Here is a 20,763-nt window from a genome sequence, read left to right as displayed (position 1 = left end):
GCTTCCTCCCATCTTTCGCTGTAACCTGTACCGGCTGATTCTGGTTAAATTGCATGGATGCATGGAGTGAAAGTAATAATGTATTCGAGCGAACCAAGTCTGCAGTACATTATATCATGATACAGTAAAAACAAAATCTTTAATCAGCTTTAATCATTTTTATTCCAGTATAAATATCAAACTATAAAATAAATAGTATCACAGAAATAAGACTTGATTAGTACAAGGTGAATTACGTGGAACAGCAGATTTGTGCGTTTTCGGTATGCAGCAAGTGGAGGACTGTAAAGCTCTGTCCTTTTGTTCAGGTATTGTGAGAAAATAGTTTGTATTGTGCTATCTATCCTATGTATAATGGTTGTGAAATGGAGATTCATTGTTGTATAGGAGCTGGTGGACATTCAGGTGCAGGGTCGTTGGTCCAGTTTTTCACATGGGGAAAGATGTTTTCTGTAGGAAAAAAAAATGTTGTAACTTGAGAAAAAAACACCTAGTCAAGAGAATTACAAGCGAATAAGATATTGTGTGTCTCCTTACAGTCTTCAAGTGGGAAGAAAGCATGCACAAGAATGAATGAACCTACTGTATAGAGGGCTACCGCATGACGTCACCGCGCCGAGAGATTTTGTTAGGCGCCATATTGGAAGACCAAGTACATGCACTCACAATATAAAACAAAGTACGAGCGAGAGTAAAGTGACATGATGGATGATAATTCTGGTTATGTGAGTACATTACCAGCTGCAGAAAGGGCACGGTATGTGGAGAAACTGGCTGTGATTGATGGGTTTGACCCATATGATAAGACTCGTGGCAAGGGAGAATGGAAACATAAGGAGGACCGGACACCAATTCTGCCATCTGTTTGCTACCCAGACATTGTAAACTATTTGTTGTTTACACCCAGTGCCTACACTGCTGATGACTTGAAGGCCTACAAAGGGCTACAGGCTTACAATTATGCTGTTAGTGGCTTGGTTCGTGATATTACAGCTGTTATTAAGAATAACCTACACATAGTTATGGCCAAGGTAATCTTGTTGATATCTTTTAATAATATATCTTTTCAGTTGAAAAAGTAATACTTTGTTACTATTAAGGTATCCATAATTTAGGTTAATTTATCCAAATTATACATATGTATTTATGATATATGCCTACACAACAACTATGCTTTATTTATATAATAGGAGGGAGAGCAAGCCCCAAACCATCCTAAATTATTATTATTATTATTATTATTATTATTATTATTATTATTATTATTGTTAAATTGTAGAAGTCTGGGAGGCTTGCTCCTCATACATTTATCAACTTGGGGCCAATTTAGCATGTTTTAAATCTGAATTTCTTGCGTTTGCTTACCTCAGTGTCCGCAGATCATGCACAGACTTATCCATTATATCCACAGTTTTTTGCCAAGTCTCACACAGGTTTCTTTCAAGTCTACTGTTGGGCCAATAAATCATAAATAAAACAGCTCAGATTTGTTTCTTTAAGTCGTTTGCCACTCCACTTTATTCTCGTGGATTCACATACCGCTGCCGTTATTTCCCCCTAATCACGAGTTTGTTGGTCTTCCAAAATGGCGCAGGGTCTGTTTACTTCCGGTTTCGGGTGACGTCAGTGAAATCCCTCTATACTGTATATGAACTCAAAAGACACATCCTTCAAACATTTGAGTAGGCATCACTGAAATTTTAAAATAATTCTTGGAGAGTTGTTAGCATGGGGCAGCACGGTGGTGTAGTGGTTAGCACTGTCGCCTCACAGCAAGAAGGTCCTGGGTTCAAGCCGACGAGGGCCTTCCTGTGTGGAGTTTGCGTGGGTTTCCTCCGGGTGCTCCGGTTTCCCCCACAGTCCAAAGGCATGCAGGTTAGGTTAACTGGTGGCTCTAAATTGACCGTAGGTGTGAGTGTGAAAGGGTGTCTATGTGTCAGCCCTGTGATGACCTGGTGATTTGTCCAGGGTGTACCCTGCCTCTCACCCATAGTCAGCTGGGATAGGCTCCAGCTTGCCTGCTCCCTTGTAGGACAGGATAAGTGGCTACAGTTAATGGATGGATGGATGGATGGAGTTGTTAGCATTAGTTAGTTAGCGAGCACTATCTATTTATTCCGGCGGCACGGTGGTGTAGTGGTTAGCGCTGTTGCCTCACAGCAAGAAGGTCCGGGTTCGAGCCCCATGGCCGGCGAGGGTCTTTCTGTGTGGAGTTTGCATGTTCTCCCCGTCTCCGCGTGGGTTTCCTCCGGGTGCTCCGGTTTCCCCCACAGTCCAAAGACATGCAGGTTAGGTTAACTGGTGACTCTAAATTGACCGTAGGTGTGAATGTGAGTGTGAATGGTTGTCTGTGTCTATGTGTCAGCCCTGTGATGACCTGGCGACTTGTCCAGGGTGTACCCCGCCTTTCGCCCATAGTCAGCTGGGATAGGCTCCAGCTTGCCTGCGACCCTGTAGAACAGGATAAAGCGGCTAGAGATGATGAGATCTATTTATTCCAATCAAGGACTAAAGTCTGTGGTGTGCAGAAAGACCCACATGTACATTATTTGGGAATCTGAAGAACTGCGAGGTACCTGTTTTAGCTCTCTGGTGGAGGAGCATGTGTGGAGTGGCACTTGTTTCTCTGCAACAAAAACACAGTCAGTATGAACACAGAAACATGCGCCAAAGCATAAGCAATTCCTGAGAGAAATATCTGTCTGGCATACTTGACACTGGAACAGGCTGTTCTGATTGCTACTTGTTTTGGTTGGTTAAATCCTTGAGATTTATCTTCGCTCACACATTCTGCTCTCTGCTTAAAGGAGATACACAGAACCAGGGCCTCACTTTTTGTTCATAAATGCCTTGAGACCTCAAGAATGGCATAGAAATAGTTTTAAGCATTAACAATAAATTTAATATCGTAATTTTTACGATTAAAACGATTCATATCGGTAGCGGTCTGAGTAAATGACCTTAACGTCTGTGACATCACAGCAGGAAGGCTATCGGTCTCATCGCTATTTTTGCTATACTAAAACACAGAGCTGACTGCAACTCCGATCCTCCATTTTGAGCTAATTTATCGCCATGCCGAGTAGATAATAATAATAATAATAATTTATTAACTTATAATGCGCTTTTTACATAAAATGATCAAAAGCGCATAACAAATCGAAAACAGAACAATACATCATATACAACCTAAATCAGGGGCGGCACGGTGGTGTAGTGGTTAGCGCTGTCGCCTCACAGCAAGAAGGTCCTGGGTTCGAGCCCCGGGGCCGGCGAGGGCCTTTCTGTGTGGAGTTTGCATGTTCTCCCCGTGTCCGCGTGGGTTTCCTCCGGGTGCTCCGGTTTCCCCCACAGTCCAAAGACATGCAGGTTAGGTTAACTGGTGACTCTAAATTGACCGTAGGTGTGAATGTGAGTGTGAATGGTTGTCGGTGTCTATGTGTCAGCCCTGTGATGACCTGGCGACTTGTCCAGGGTGTACCCCGCCTTTCGCCCGTAGTCAGCTGGGATAGGCTCCAGCTTGCCTGCGACCCTGTAGAAGGATAAAGCGGCTAGAGATAATGAGATGAGATGAGACAAACTAAATCACACCAGTGTCATACAAACCAAAAATAAACCACATAGAAAAGATGATGACAGAGCGAATGCATCATGACCATGAAAAAAAACACACACAACAACACTGCATCTCCCTCACGGCTACGATGCACTGGCTCCACCACCAACAATAATGCATGCACATATAACAATAATAAAAGATAGCAATAGAATAATGCTATTCTAATGACTATAAAATTTCCTAAGAACTAAAAGCTAATACAACCCCAATTCCAAAAAAGTTGGGACAAAGTACAAATTGTAAATAAAAACGGAATGCAATGATGTGGAAGTTTCAAAATTCCATATTTTATTCAGAATAGAACATAGATGACATATCAAATGTTTAAACTGAGAAAATGTTTCATTTAAAGAGAAAATTTAGGTGATTTTAAAATTCATGACAACAACATGTCTCAAAAAAGTTGGGACAAGGCAATGTTTACCACTGTGAGACATCCCCTTTTCTCTTTACAACAGTCTGTAAACGTCTGGGGACTGAGGAGACAAGTTGCTCAAGTTTAGGGATAGGAACGTTAACCCATTCTTGTCTAATGTAGGATTCTAGTTGCTCAACTGTCTTAGGTCTTTTTTGTCGTATCTTCCGTTTTATGATGCGCCAAATGTTTTCTATGGGTGAAAGATCTGGACTGCAGGCTGGCCAGTTCAGTACCCGGACCCTTCTTCTACGCAGCCATGATGCTGTAATTGATGCAGTATGTAGTTTGGCATTGTCATGTTGGAAAATGCAAGGTCTTCCCTGAAAGAGACGTCGTCTGGATGGGAGCATATGTTGCTCTAGAACCTGGATATACCTTTCAGCATTGATGGTGTCTTTCCAGATGTGTAAGCTGCCCATGCCACACACACTAATGCAACCCCATACCATCAGAGATGCAGGCTTCTGAACTGAGCGCTGATAACAACTTGGGCCGTCCTTCTCCTCTTTAGTCCGAATGACATGGCGTCCCTGATTTCCATAAAAAACTTCAAATTTTGATTCGTCTGACCACAGAACAGTTTTCCACTTTGCCACAGTCCATTTTAAATGAGCCTTGGCCCAGAGAAGACGTCTGCACTTCTGGATCATGTTTAGATACGGCTTCTTCTTTGAACTATAGAGTTTTAGCTGGCAACGGTGGATGGCACGGTGAATTGTGTTCACAGATAATGTTCTCTGGAAATATTCCTGAGCCCATTTTATGATTTCCAATACAGAAGCGTGCCTGTATGTGATGCAGTGCCGTCTAAGGGCCCGAAGATCACGGGCACCCAGTATGGTTTTCGGGCCTTGACCCTTGCGCACAGAGATTCTTCCAGATTCTCTGAATCTTTTGATGGTATTATGCACTGTAGATGATGATATGTTCAAACTCTTTGCAATTTTACACTGTCGAACTCCTTTCTGATATTGCTCCACTATTTGTCGGTGCAGCATTAGGGGGATTGGTGATCCTCTTCCCATCTTTACTTCTGAGAGCCGCTGCCACTCCAAGATGCTCTTTTTATACCCAGTCATGTTAATGACCTATTGCCAATTGACCTAATGAGTTGCAATTTGGTCCTCCAGCTGTTCCTTTTTTGTACCTTTAACTTTTCCAGCCTCTTATTGCCCCTGTCCCAACTTTTTTGAGATGTGTTGCTGTCATGAAATTTCAAATGAGCCAATATTTGGCATGAAATTTCAAAATGTCTCACTTTCGACATTTGATATGTTGTCTATGTTCTATTGTGAATACAATCTCAGTTTTTGAGATTTGTAAATTATTGCATTCCGTTTTTATTTACAATTTGTACTTTGTCCCAACTTTTTTGGAATTGGGGTTGTATAAAAAGATAAGTTTTAAGGCGCGATTTAAAAGTAACAAGGGATGAAACATTGTGAAGTTCGCCAGGAATCTCATTCCATAATATTGGTGCCCCCATGCTAAAAGAACGATCACCAAAAGTGCGCAGCATTTTTCTTTTGGGAAATAGTAAAACAGTGCTAGCACCTGAGCGCAATGAATAATGCACATGTTGTCTAATATTAATTAGATCAGTAATATAAGGTGGCGCCATACCATGTAAAGCCTTAAAAGTTAAAAGTAATATCTTAAAATGTATTCTAAATCTAACGGGAAGCGAATGTAGGTCCCGAAGAACGGGAGTTATGTGATCATATTTGCTAGTGGATGTCAATAACCTTGCTGCAGCATTCTGTACTCTTTGAAGCTTAACTATCTCACAGTCAGGTAAACCATAAAGAAGACTATTACAATAATCAATTCTAGTTGTAACAAATGCATGCAGAACCATTTCCAGCTTATCCTTAGGTAGAAATTTGCTTACGCGCCCAATATTATGCAACCAAAAGAAAGCTACGCTGCAAGACTTAGATATTTGGGTAGACATAGTAAAGTTAGTATCAAACCAGAATCCTAAATTACGTACTGCAGAAGCAGGCTTAATATCAGTAGTACCAACATGAATTGTACAAGGATTAATTTTCAAAAGTTGTTGTTTAGAACCTATAATTAGAAATTCAGTCTTATCATCGTTCATCTTTAACTTGTCCTGGAACATCCATTTTCTTAAATCGTAAATACAGTTCTCCATGGCACGTACCGCCTCAGCTTGGTCCAAAGGACTGTTAGGCTTGAAAGAAAGATATAATTCTGAATCATCAGCAAAGCAATTAGCATCTGGAAGGTGAACTTGCACAATATGGAATAGCTTGGACGCATAGATCACGAAGAGTAATGGGCCAAGGCAGCTTCCTTGAGGAACACCAAAACGCAGGTCGAAACTATCTGATGTAGCACCTTCAAACAAGATACGCTGACTACGCCCTGACAAGTACGAGGTGAACCAATCCAGCGCCTTCCCACATATTCCAAAACTCAAATTTAAGTGCCTCAGCAAAATTTGGTGATCTACTGTATCAAACGCAGCACTTAAGTCCAACAAAACAAGTAGTGTGACACGCTGAGAGTTCATATTTAGAAGAATATCATTAGCAACTTTTAATAAAGCCGTTTCAGTACTGTGGTATTGACGATAAGCAGACTGCAATAAAGGATAAAGGCCCGAGGATATCAAATGATCATGGATCTGATTGAGTACTGCACGTTCTATGAGCTTTGATATATATGTCAGATTACTCACAGGACGCAAGTTCTTAAACTCCGATTCTAGACCAGCTTTTTTCACTAAAGGTCGAACCATAGCCTCTTTCCAATCTTCAGGAAAAGTCCCTGATTCCAGAGAAACGTTGATAACCTTTGTGATCACTGGGATCAAAGGACCAACACATGACTTCAAAAGAGAAGTGGGTATCGGATCAAGGCAGCAGGATGTAGTTTTAGAATTAGCTATCAGCATGCGAACATCATCCTCAGTCAGCAAATTAAACGAGCAGCTTGCAAGCTAACATTGCTAATTTTGTCAGCTGATATTTGAACAGCCTTTTGATGCTCTTACTTATGAGGACAGACCAACAAATGAAACAGATAAAACACACACCGATCATCCATAACATTACGACCACTAATGGGTGAAATGAATAATATTGTGTCAGCCCTGTGATGACCTGGCGACTTGTCCAGGGTGTACCCCGCCTTTCGCCCGTAGTCAGCTGGGATAGGCTCGAGCTTGCCTGCGACCCTGTAGAACAGGATAAAGCGGCTACAGATAATGCGATGAGATGAGATTTTCGATGACCACACACTGTACACCCCCCTACACATTTATATTACATACAGGATGCTCGGGTCCACTGGACCCGGGGCTAATAAAAGTGTGTACCTTCACTCTGTCCTCCTCCTTTTTGGGCCTGCTGTTAGTGTGTGTGTGAGTTTTGTGTTTCTGCCCCTGCCGTTCAAGCACCAACACCTGTTTGCTCTCACATTCCTACACATTTTACCCTCTGTCTTGCAGAAACCAAGACAGAAGTTCCCATAAATTGGGGGCAGGACACAATAAATATAGCTTTTCCAATGTGGCTCCTTATCACAACTGATCAAGATGGCCAAAAGATTCTCTGCTCAGATGGACTTGCAAATGATTTTGGAAGCGAGAGAAGCTTTTGATGATGATGTAGAGGAAGACGTTTCAGAACGTCAGGATCACATTTCTGAAAATTCAGAGTCTGACAGTGACTTTGAAGAAGAGGATGAGATGGAGCATCAGCCAGTCCCGAAACGAAGACGAGCATGGGGATGATGTGTTGTATAGACTGACGTGGTTACTGTATGGGTCATTCTATGAAACCGGTGCCTTTTCCACATTGCAATTCTTAAAAAAATAATTTAAGATAAGCTATTTTTTAAGATACTCATATTAAATATGTGACATCAGAGCCGCAAAAAAATTTATTTTCCCACCTCGTGCATAAATTCCTGTTAATATTATCCTTTTTATTGTGACCCAGGTGTCATGCGTTTTACCACCCTGTAACGGACAAGATGCACTAAATTTGAATACAAAGTGTTAAAGGGTGGTATGTTACAGGGTGGTAAATTTCACCTCAGAATGACCTCAGCTAGTTCTGATAATAACTAGCATAGCTAACAAGTGTACAATCCAGTTTACAAATCTCTCTATTTTCCTTAAAAGCTGGAAAAAACAAGAATTTTTTATAGTTTCCCTGTCTATTATGCGTTACAGGGTGGTAAGGTTAAGCTTAACGGACCCTATCTAACTACCAAAAAGAGCAAATAAATCATATCAAATTGTGTGGGAACTTGCCTGCTTGGGATCCTGATTTTGGCCAAGGGTTTGAGTGATGTTATCAGCTTCCTGTGATGTCACTTAAAGAGACACTGTCTTTCTAACAGCCAAAACGTGTAAGCGTTACAGGGTGGTATGTAAAATTGTGGGACGAGCATAAATTGTGATTTTTAGATAATAAATGATACTTTTATTCTAAACAAAACTATTGTATTTTACGAAGGATGTAATTTTATTCATGAAATTAATAAAAATTGTTTGAAAAATGTATATATTTATGTAAATATGTTAGGTGCAAATTCCATACGCGACTTCCCGGACATGGGAAAATAGGTTGTGTATATGATAAAAAGATGAAAAAAATGTAGGATTTTTGTTTACAGTGACAGTAAAACATGCATTGTGTAATTCACAACACTTAAACAGTTTTGTTCATTTGAAATACATTTTCACAATTTCTGACATTTTTTAGAGGTCATGAAATTATGCAGACACAAAAGGCACCGGTTTCGTAGAATGACCCGTATGTGTTCAGCTTGTGTTGTGTAAACTGAACTGAATGGGTTAAATTTCTCATGAAATTCAAAGAAATAAAAACCAGTTGTTATGAAAAACCTTGCTTCATTTGTAAATTTGAAGATAAACATCTTCATATCTTGACTGTAATTGATTTTCTTTTTGTAAAATTACATTTTATTAAAAAACAAAAAAAACGAGTAGCACTTTTTTTTAAAAATAAATGTAATCTAACAAAGGTAAAGGGCAAATATTAACCATATACAGTGGTGCTTGAAAGTTTGTGAACCCTTTAGAATTTTCTATATTTCTGCATAAATATGACCTAAAACATCATCAGATTTTCACACAAGTCCTAAAAGTTGATAAAGAGAACCCAGTTAAACAAATGAGACAAAAATATTATACTTGGTCATTTATTTATTGAGGAAAATGATCCAATATTACACATCTGTGAGTGGCAAAAGTATGTGAACCTTTGCTTTCAGTATCTGGTGTGACCCCCTTGTGCAGCAATAACTGCAACTAAACGTTTGCGGTAACTGTTGATCAGTCCTGCACACTGGCTTGGAGGAATTTTAGCCCGTTCCTCCGTACAGAACAGCTTCAACTCTGGGATGTTGGTGGGTTTCCTCACATGAACTGCTCGCTTCAGGTCCTTCCACAACATTTCCATTGGATTAAGGTCAGGACTTTGACTTGGCCATTCCAAAACATTAACTTTATCCCTCTTTAACCATTCTTTGGTAAAACGACTTGTGTGCTTAGGGTTGCTGTCTTGCTGCATGATCCATCTTCTCTTGAGATTCACTTCATGGACAGATGTCATGACATTTTCCTTTAGAATTCGCTGGTATAATAAAGAATTCATTGTTCCATCAATGATGGCAAGCCGTCCTGGCCCAGATGCAGCAAAACAGGCCCAAACCATGATACTGCCACCACCATGTTTCACAGATGGGATAAGGTTCTGATGCTGGAATGCAGTGCTTTCCTTTCTCCAAACATAACGCTTCTCATTTAAACCAAAAAGTTCTATTTTGGTCTCATCCGTCCACAAAACATTTTTCCAATAACCTTCTGGCTTGTCCACGTGATCTTTTGCAAACTGCAGACGAGCAGCAATGTTCTTTTTGGAGAGCAGTGGCTTTCCCCTTGCAACCCTGCCATGCACACCATTGTTGTTCAGTGTTCTCCTGATGGTGGACTCATGAACCTTAACATTAGCCAATGTGAGAGAGGCCTTCAGTTGCTTAGAAGTTACCCTGGGGTCTTTTGTGACCTCGATGACTATTACACACCTTGCTCTTGGAGTGATCTTTGTTGGTCGACCACTCCTGGGGAGGGTAACAATGGTCTTGTATTTCCTCCATTTGTACACAATCTGTCTGACTGTGGATTGGTGGAGTCCAAACTCTTTAGAGATGGTTCTGTAACCTTTTCCAGCCTGATGTGCATCAACAACGCTTTTTCTGAGGTCCTCAGAAATCTCCTTTGTTCGTGCCATGATACACTTCCACAAACATGTGTTGTGAAGATCAGACTTTGATAGATCCCTGTTCTTTAAATAAAACAGGGTGCCCACTCACACCTGATTGTCATCCCATTGATTGAAAACACCTGACTCTAATTTCACCTTTAAATTTACTGCTAATCCTAGAGGTTCACATACTTTTGCCACTCACAGATATGTAATATTGGATCATTTTCCTCAATAAATAAATGACCAAGTAGAATATTTTTGTCTCATTTGTTTAACTGGGTTCTCTTTATCTACTTTTAGGACTTGTGTGAAAATCTGATGATGTTTTAGTTCATATTTATGCAGAAATATAGAAAATTCTAAAGGGTTCACAAACTTTCAAGCACCACTGTATGCTGTTAATGTTGCTTGTAATTGGGGTGAAGTAAACATCTGTTAAGTATTTAATGTAAAATTGTTTGATTGTGTTGAATTTAAAGCACCAAAATGCAGCGGGTCCACCAGACTCACCAATACTGGCTGAGTAACAAAAATATGAACACCACACAAGAAGTTAAAATTTAACTACTTCCCATTAGTTGTGTGGACTATTGATAGAAATATGTGTTTGGCATGCTTGGAACAGGAACAGGCTGTTCTGATTGCTGCTTGTTTTGGTTGGTTAAATCCTTGAGATTTATCTTCGCTCACACATTCTGCTCTCTGCTTAATGAAGGTTATGTTGACCAGTACTATCTTTCTTCTTTTAATAAGACTATGATCCTGATGGGTGATGTAATGGTACATAATGTCTCTCTTCTTTCATTCAGTATTGTAGGCTAAACCAGTGATGCCATGTTTTTCATCGCCCATTTCCGTTACCCTGTCATACATAGATAACTTAGCTTTGTCAGTTAAATCATCATTATCCAATCACATAGCTACAACACACTCTTGAATGTGAATATATACGGTACTCATGTTTGTCACAGTAAACTGAGAAACATCTCTGAGCAGCTGTGTTTAATGGGAGTAAAGATTAACACTCATTGGACAACAGGCTTTTAATACATCATTTTGGGTTCCATCCCAGATGCACAGCTTTACTAGGAGTAAACGTGGGTGGGTGCGTGGCTTTTGTGCACAGAAAAGAAAAAAAAATCTCAATTTTTTCGACCGTGTGCTGTCAGCCACCTGGAAGCACAGCTTCACCATGCAATGATTGGGAAATCTCTCAAAGGGGTGGAAACTTGTAACCAATTGCTTATCACTGAAATGGAATTGAACATGACTGATATCTCAAACTTAAACATATCAGTGGCAGTCAGACTCACAAAGTGCCAGAGCTGCAGTAATCAGTAGGATAATCCATAACAGTTTTACACAACTTGTATAGCCCATTATTTTATCTTTGTAACTGCTAAGCATTGTAAATAAACTAGCAGTTGTTGCCATGAACCTGATTTCCTCTGAATGGTGCTCTTCGATGTCCTGTACAATCGAAACTCTCAGGTGAGTCGTGGAGGGGAGTCCCCACCGAGGCTGTGCGCAGTGTGTTAGCGTGGGCATGTAGCCTATGGGAAATGAATAGTGTGTCAGATTAGCACTAATCCCATGTTTTGGAAAATGGAAAATGTTGTCTTGGGCCCCTCTGGGGTGTCACTAATCCATGTGCAAAGTATGGTGTATGTGCGTCCAGCCATGTCGATTTGCATAGGCGAACAGACAGACAGGGGCGGCATGGTGGTGTAGTGGTTAGCGCTGTCGCCTCACAGCAAGAAGGTCTGGGTTGTAGCCCCGTGGCCGGCGAGGGCCTTTCTGTGCGGAGTTTGCATGTTCTCCCCGTGTCTGCGTGGGTTTCCTCCGGGTGCTCCGGTTTCCCCCACAGTCCAAAGACATGCAGGTTAGGTTAACTGGTGACTCTAAATTGACCGTAGGTGTAAATGTGAGTGTGAGTGGTTGTCTGTGTCTATGTGTCAGCCCTGTGATGACCTGGTGACTTGTCCAGGGTGTACCCCGCCTCTCGCCTGTAGTCAGCTGGGATAGGCTCCAGCTTGCCTGCGACCCTGTAGGACAGGATAAAGCGGCTAGAGATAATGAGATGAGATGAACAGACAGACAGACAGCCTTCGTTTAGTAATATAGATTGCAAGTATAATGTTGGTCTAGCTAGCTAGCGGTCACTATCTTCTTCTTCTTGAGGGAAATTTAGCTTCCTAGTTAGCAGCTTGCAAGCTAACATTGCTAATTTTGTCAGCTGATATTTGAACAGCCTTTTGATGCTCTTACTTTTGAGGACAGACCAACAAATGAAACAGATAAAACACACACCGATCATCCATAACATTAAGACCACTAATGGGTGAAATGAATAATATTGACTGATTTATCTCATTACAATAGCACCTGTCAAGTGTTGGGATATATTAGGCAGCAAGACAGCAGTCAGTTCTTGAAGTTGATGTGTTGGAAGCAGGAAAAATGGGCAAGCGTAAGGCTCTGAGTGACTTTGACAAGGACCAAATTGTGATGGCTAGATGACTGGGTCTGAACATCTCCAAAATGGCACATCTTGTGGGGTGTTCCCAGTATGCAGTGGTTAGTACTGAACAAAAGTGGTCTAAGGAAGGACAACCGGTGAACCGGCGACAAGGTCATGGATGTCAAACGCTCACTGATTCATTTGCATGGGGCATGAAGGCTAGCCCATATGGTCCAACCCCACTACTGTAGAGCTACTGAGCACAAACTGATGAAAAAGTTAATGCTGACACCTTTTTGTTTTAGCCAGCATTAACTTGACCGGTGCCATTGTAACGAGATCATCAATGTTATTCACTTCACCTGCCAATGGTTTTAATGCTATGGCTGATCGGTGTGTGTGTGTGTGTGTGTGTGTGTGTGTGTGTAGTTCTTCAGTAACGGAATTACATTCACAGCAAAATGTGGTAACTTTTTTTTAGTTGCATTATTCAAGATAATGGTATTAAATAAAAATTTCACACTGTATAGGGTATCTTTTGACCCTAAAAAAAAAGAAAAGAAAATTGGCTATGTTTAACTCTGAATGAAAAATCTTTTATGAGGAAAGAAAAGTCAGTTACAGAATTACGTCGGAAAAAAACTGAACTTTCATTCCTTAAAATTCAAACCAAGATTTCTCTGAAGCGACATTGCTATAATTGAGAGTGGTGATTTTTTTCACTATGGTTTTCAGTACATTTTGCCTTGGATTCCATACTTTAGCAATATCACCGAGCTGACAAGTTACGGCAATCTTAATTATTTCATAATTCGGGCCTCTTTGCTGAAGAATTACATATATAAAACAGACACCTATGGTTCCAACCAGTTTAAACAAAAGCAGCCACCACTGCTACAAAGTAATATAGGGAGAGAGAGAGAGAGAGAGAGAGAGAGAGAGAGAGAGAGAATGATAGAATGAAACGGTGAGATGAGGTGTAGGTGCTTACTTTCTGATGCAGACGATAGTGAAGTGATCGGTCAGACAGCCAGGGATGTTTCAGGGACTGAGATGCACTCATCCGCCAACTATATTGAACACAAGCATTAATCTACAATGAACCCTCTCACTTAAAATGAACTCTCTCTCTCTCTCTCTCTCTCTCTCTCTCTCTACCTCTTGCTCTTAATGAGCAGGTGTGTTATGAAGTCTTTGGCTTCATCAGAGATATCTGCAAACTCAGCCTCTTCAAAGCTCCACTTACATTCTAGGATGTTATTCAGTGTCTCATTGTCATCATCACCCAGGAAAGGAGAGAGACCACTTAGCCTAGAGGAAGAAGGAAGAGAAGAAGAAAGAAGAAGAAGAAGGATTACAACTTGCTTCCAAACTTCAAGTTAAACAAACAGTAAAATGTCGACTGGGGAGGGGGGGATAGAAAATAGACTTGATAAAAAATATTCAATGTAATCTACTTAAGCATACCCTTAATCTTTTGACTTCTCAAACCTTAAATAAAGCACTTCCAGTTTTAGATGGCTTTAGGTGACTTGTGTGCTCTTCTAAAGCTGGCATATGCTTAATATCCATATCCTGGTTATGCATATCCTCTCTCCTTGCTAGCCTTCCAGCTTCTGCCATCAGACCCCTACAGCTCATCCAGAATGCTGCAGCTTGCCTGGTCTACAACCTCCCTCGTTCTTCTCATGTCACCCCTCTGCTCGCTGGCTACCTATCACAGCTCACATCAAATTTAAGACACTGGTGCTAGCTTACCAGGCTCTCAAGGGGTTAAGGCCAGCATACCTCCAGAGTCTGTTCTGCCCCTACATGCCAGCCAGATCCCTACGCTCCACTACTACTGGTTGTCTGGCCCCTCCTCTTCTCCACTCCTGCCCAGCCCACTCAAGACTACTGTCTGTCCTGGTACCCCGTTGGTGGAATGACCTTCCCATTAAGGTCAGAACTGCCGACTCCCTGACCACCTTCAAGCGCAGACTGAAGACTCACCTCTTCAGGCTGCACCTCTCCCCTGCTTCCCTGCCCACTGCATTTTGGTCAAGACCAACCCAGGCTGTGTAAGGTCTAGCCTGGGGTTAGCTGTTTTGAGTTCTATTTAGTTATACTTTATATGGTTGGTTTGTTTCCTTGGCTGTTTGAGTGTTGGTATTTCAACAGCATATTACACTAGATATTGCTGTCACTTGTTCAGCTGGCACTAGAACTTTCTTGTCTAGAAGTTCAGCACTTCATCTACCTGACTTTTGCACTCGTTGTACATCGCTCTGGATAAGAGTGTCTGCTAAATGCCACGTAATGCCATGTAATATCAGATATGCAAAGTTCTTATAAACCTTGGAAAGTGTACAGTAGAATTACTGTATTTTTTGAGGTTCCAGAGAACACATGATCACTTCCAACATTTTAAAATTAAAATTTGAAACCACTAAAACATATAGTGTGTATATATATATATATATAGTGCTGGCCACATAACCAAACCAAGCCTACAGGGGACAAGGACTTTAGTCATGACACATCCCAAAGGTCACTCTGTTAGGAGTCTGGAGGACCTGTGTCTCCACTTTGACAAGACATGACACAGCTGGACACAGCAGGTTTGAACCCATCCCAGGTTGTTACAGCTCGGGATGGTTAATAGGTGGGTAGCAACAAGAGATTACCATTATACGTACTACCTTGGAAAACACTCTCACAAGAATGCCATGTGAATGATAAACACAGTGCCAGCCAAAGGTCCATATCTTTTGTTATAATGTTCACTATGTGCATCTCAAGACCTTAAAACCTAAAGTTCATGGGTCTTGCTTGGTAAATTCAGTTAGGAAAGTAGCATACTCTCACCGGCCACTTTAATAGGAACTTATTTTGATTCTAATATTCCTGTTCTTGGCTGGCAGGAGTGGAACCCAATGTGGTCTTCTGCTGTTGTATGCTGAGATGCTTTTCTGCTCACCACGGTTGGAAAGAGTTGCTTTGAGTTACTATATCCTTCCTGGCAGCTTGAACCAATCTGGCAATTTTCCTCTGACCTCTTATCAACAAGGCGTTTGTTTCCACCCACAGAGCTGTCGCTCACTCAACTCAATGTTTTTTGTTTTCCGCACCATTCTGTGTAAACTCTGGAAACTGTTGTGTGTGTGTGGAAAGTCCAGGAGATCAGCAGTTTCTTGAAATATTCCCGTGGCTGTGGTGTATTTGAGATTTTTTTGCTGTCTGAAGCTGAGGGGTGATGAAATTTTATGTATTTGAGCTGGTGGAGGGTGTATACATATATAAAGTTTTGTGCCAATTCCAATCTGATACCCTCGTCACAGCGCTTACTGTGGAATCATCATTACAGGATTGTCAGTTCTAAAGTCACTCAAGAATAACGTACTATGGCATCTTTTTTTGTTGACAAATTCAATAGCATTCAAGAGGTCAAGAAGGTCAAAATGTTGAGAGCTGGGACTCACAGCATGTAGGTAATGACTCCTAAGCTCCACATATCTGTTGGGAAGGAGACAAACTCATAGTTGATCACCTCAGGTGCAAGGAACTCAGGTGTGCCAAAATTCACTCTGAGCTTCTCCCTTGGTTTATATCTGATGATGCAAAAGAGCATAAAAGTGAAGAGAGATATAGAGATGTCATGGCTGGAATATTAGTCTATAATTCCAACCAGTGTACTAACCAACCTTCTGGCCAAGCCAAAGTCAATGATCTTGATTTTGTTTGTTTGTCGGCTCACGCACAGTATATTTTCTGGCTGGAAAAAGCAACAAAGGTTCAAGTGAATCGCCTTTATTAATAACTTGTGTACAGTATGAAAGTTGGCTTGTAAGCATGTGATACCTTCAAGTCAAGGTGCAGTATGTACATCTTGTGCATGTACTGCAGCCCCTCGGCGATCTGTCTGATTAACAGCACTGTGTCCAATTCAGTCAAATTGTAATTCTCATCGATGATGCGGTCAAATAATTCTCCTCCCTCGACACTACAATTATACACACCCACATATATAAATACTAAAAAAAAAAAATCAGCATATCCTGCTATCTCGAGCTACGTGTCTTTATTTACTTACTACTCCATGACAAGAGTGATATCAGTGCGTGATTCATAAGCAGCATAGAGCTGGATGAGGCTAGCATGGTTCAGCTGGTTCATAACCTCAATCTCACTTTTAACCACTTCCTGATAAGGCAAGATAGATACATACACCATAGTAAGTACAACAGTAAGAATAGAAGAGAAAAGTGTATTAAGGGCTTTCGTTACTTTTCTGGTTTAATTATTCTTTAATGATATGCATTGTGGTGTACAGGAGCGTATTGCTGCCACGTCAGAAAAAGAAAAGTGGATCAGTATCATGTTATAACGTGAAAAGTTTGTGATGTTTTTAACGTGAAACGTTTCACATCGTAAAAAAGGTTTCTTGTTTGGCGAAACAAACGTTTGGCAGCAACACATTTCTGTCGTGGTCAATAGAGTACACAGTGCCGTACACTGCAAAAAATTGAAAATTGAATTTGAAGAGAAAATTAATTAAATTATCTTGCTGAATGGACAAATATTTTTACTTGATAAGACATCTTCGAATAAGTTGGTTGCAATCTAGAACTAGGTTTAATAATCTCAGAATTGGTGTCTTGTATTCTTCTCATAGGAAATGCTAGATCGTTTCAACTACTTTCAAGATATTTTCACTTGCTAAGATATCATTTTTTGCAGCGTATATCCAGCAAGCATGGACGTGATTTTACCTTCTCCTTTTGATTCCTGGTTTTGATGATCTTAGCTGCCAGCGTGAGGCCAGAGGTAATCTCCACACACTTACGGACCATTCCAAAGCGCCCACTACCAAAACCAAACACATTTTACACCAGGTTAAGTGAAAGGTTTACCAAAAAGCTTGCACGAGTTAAAAGCTATAATTTCTGTATTTCAATTACATCATTCCTGATTAAATGTCATCCCTGCTATGTTTTAGGTAAAGGTTTACCAGACACCATGACATGCTAGAATAACGCAGGGTGGAGAGTTAATGCTAGACATGAAAGATTAGTATTCTAATGTTCTACCTAGCCTCTTGGTTTTTACTTTCATCACAGTAAAAGGCATGGTGGTGTAGTGGTTAGCACTGTCGCCTCACGGCAAGAAGGTTCCGGGTTTGAACCCCATGGCTGATGGGGGCCTTCCTGTGTGGAGTTTGCATGTTCTCCCCATGTCTGCATGGGTTTCCTCCGGGTTCTCCGGTTTTCCCAACAGTCCAAAGACATGTAGATTAGGTAAAATACCCAGCCACTGGAATTGTACAAGACAGTGTATACTTAGTACCTGTTCCAAGCCTGGATAAATTGGGGAGGGTTGTGTCAGGAAGGGCATCTGGTGTAAAACCTATGCCAAATCAAATATGAGGAACAGATCCGCTGTGACGACCCCAAACGAACAGGAGCAGCCGAAAGAAGAAAAAGACAGTAAAAAGAAAAAGATATTGCCTGATACAAGAGACCGGTGAGTTTTTAAAACCCCTCCCCCCTTCTCCCCTTTTTTTTGATGGGTGAAAAATAATCAAATTCTGTGCATATTAATAAAAACTTTGTTTTAAGTAATGAAGAAAAAAGGACATCATACAAGCAAGTTACAGAAATCCCATTTGAGAATTTCCTAAATGAAAGGTTCTGTGCTTTTAGCAAAGTCAACACAAACACATAGTGCTGGGAAAGCAAGCAGAAGCAAAGTTGCGAAATCCTTGGTGACAGAAAAGCATCACAGAATCCTGGATCAGCAAATATACTTTGGGGCTGATTTATAACTATAACTTTTGTGGTGCGATTTTGTTAGTATCCAAGTATCTTTGCTGATCCAGGATTGTCTAAATGCTCTTTTGTAACCAAGGATTTCCTGGCTTGCAACAGACATTGTCTGAAATAGACAACACTACCATCTATCCAGAACTATATTAAGAACGGTGTTTCCATCCATCCATTATCTGTAACCACTTATCCTGTGCAGGGTTGCGGGCAAGCTGGAGCCTATTCCAGCTGACTATGGGCGAGAGGCGGGGTACACCCTGGACAAGTCGCCAGATCATCACATGGCTGACACATAGAGACAAACAACCATTCACACTCATGGTCAATTTAGAGCCACCAATTAACCTAACCTGCATGTCTTTGGACTGTGGAGGAAACTGGAGCACCCAGAGGAAACCCATGCAGACACGGAGAGAACATGCAAACTCCGCACAGAAAGGCCCCCTTCCGCCAGCCACTGGGCTTGAACCCAGAACCTTCTTGCTGTGAGATGACAGTGTTAACGACTACACCACCATGCTGCCTTAAGAATGATGTTGAAGTATGAAAAATAAATGCAAACAGAGAAAGGAAACAGCTCACAATCACATTCTCAATAGCAGTTCATAAATGGCAACTCCAAAGGCAAATTCAGGCAAATTCAAAGGAAAATATGGCACCCTGATATCCAAGAGAGAAAACAGGCTCAGGAGAGTATATCATAGACTGACATCAGTCTGAGCTTTTCTTGCCAATCATTTTGGGGAAAAAAATCTACCCCACATCCTACCAACTGACAGCAAATCCATCACAGAACCAACGAAATATGAACATTTTGAAGATAGTGTCTTCAAACTCTGCCACCAAGTCTGGAATTACTGAGCATTGAAAGCACAGGGGGTGGCACGGTGGTGTAGTGGTTAGCGCTGTCGCCTCACAGCAAGAAGGTCTGGGTTTGAGCCCCGTGGCTGGCGAGGGCCTTTCTGTGCGGAGTTTTCATGTTCTCCCCATGTCCGCGTGGGTTTCCTCCGGGTACTCCGGTTTCCCCCACAGTCCAAAGACATGCAGGTTAGGTTAACTGGTGACTCTAAATTGACCGTAGGTGTGAATGTGAGTGTGAATGGTTGTCTGTGTCTATGTGTCAGCCCTGTGATGACCTGGCGACTTGTCCAGGGTGTACCCCGCCTTTCGCCCGTAGTCAGCTGGGATAGGCTCCAGCTTGCCTGCGACCCTGTAGAACAGGATAAAGCGGCTAGAGATAATGAGATGAGATGAGATGAAAGCACAGGGAAAGTATTAAATCCCAAAAAATGTAATTTCTCCACATTAACAACTGGACAAGCATTACACTTCAAGCAACCCTCAACATATTTGAGAAGAATTAGACTACACACACATATATTTGTAGCCAATCTCTCTGTTCAATAATTTTCCACACTCCTGGATGGCTTTGAAACCTGGTATCTGAAAATCATACCAAAAAGAGAGTTGAACTGATTACAAACAAGGTTTTCAGAAGCAGAGTCAGAAAGACAACTAGTTTCTGCTTTCTAGACCTTGTGATAGGACTCCACCCAACCTGACCTCCAAGTAAAGTCCGAAAGTTGTTGCCTTCGGGACAGAGGCAGACAGGATACACAAAAGTGGATTTGAAACAAATGCAGTGCCCTCTACAATTACTGGCACCTGTAAATATCAGTAGAAAGGGTTAGAACAAATCCACTTTTGACACTGAGAAAATGAGAAAAATCCAACCTTTAATTGAAATAATTTTATTCAGAGAGAAGCAAATCCCTCATCAGGAAATAATTATTTTCAACAAAAACACATGTGCCACTATTATTGTCATCCCTGGAAATGATGGTGAACACAATGCAACTGAAGCATGTTTCCCATTTAAACTCTACATTTTTTAGATGATTGGATTGTGTAGAAACTTTCAAGCTGTAATCCATGACTTCCTGATTAATTGGGGTACAAATATGAGGTGACACAGAGGCCAAATTCCCTTAACCCTGTGTCCCAAATCACTATTCCCTACTCCCTATATAGGGAATTACTACAGTATATAGAGGACTATATAGTGAGCTCATTGGCAAAATGAAAAAATGCTTTTGGACACTTGTCCATCGCGCTGGGATTTACGTCATTACTGTCGCACAATTAAAACGTGTCAGATCAGCCAGCTGATGGGTTTTCAAAATAATAAATAC

At 41.1% G+C, this 20,763-nt stretch overlaps 1 protein-coding gene across 1 annotated transcript in view; it reads right to left on the bottom strand.

The window, feature by feature from the left end:
• Positions 1-258: 258 nt before the first annotated feature.
• Positions 259-20,763, bottom strand: part of mylk4b (myosin light chain kinase family, member 4b) — an 80,217-nt gene continuing 59,712 nt past the window's right edge. Inside the window, exons 7-15 of the mRNA XM_060915726.1 lie at positions 17,519-17,612; positions 16,840-16,949; positions 16,608-16,749; positions 16,451-16,521; positions 16,229-16,357; positions 13,926-14,078; positions 13,759-13,837; positions 2,577-2,626; positions 259-450 (exon numbers count right to left, since the gene is read on the bottom strand). Of these exons, the coding sequence (XP_060771709.1) occupies positions 2,582-2,626; positions 13,759-13,837; positions 13,926-14,078; positions 16,229-16,357; positions 16,451-16,521; positions 16,608-16,749; positions 16,840-16,949; positions 17,519-17,612 (823 nt within the window). The 3' untranslated portion in view covers positions 259-450; positions 2,577-2,581. The remainder of the gene's footprint in view (positions 451-2,576; positions 2,627-13,758; positions 13,838-13,925; positions 14,079-16,228; positions 16,358-16,450; positions 16,522-16,607; positions 16,750-16,839; positions 16,950-17,518; positions 17,613-20,763) is intronic.

The sequence above is a fragment of the Neoarius graeffei genome, chromosome 3, assembly GCF_027579695.1.
Source record: "Neoarius graeffei isolate fNeoGra1 chromosome 3, fNeoGra1.pri, whole genome shotgun sequence".
NCBI classification, from domain to species: Eukaryota; Metazoa; Chordata; class Actinopteri; order Siluriformes; family Ariidae; genus Neoarius; species Neoarius graeffei.
Note: the sequence above shows the minus strand (reverse complement) of the source record. Positions and strands in the feature narration are given on the sequence as shown.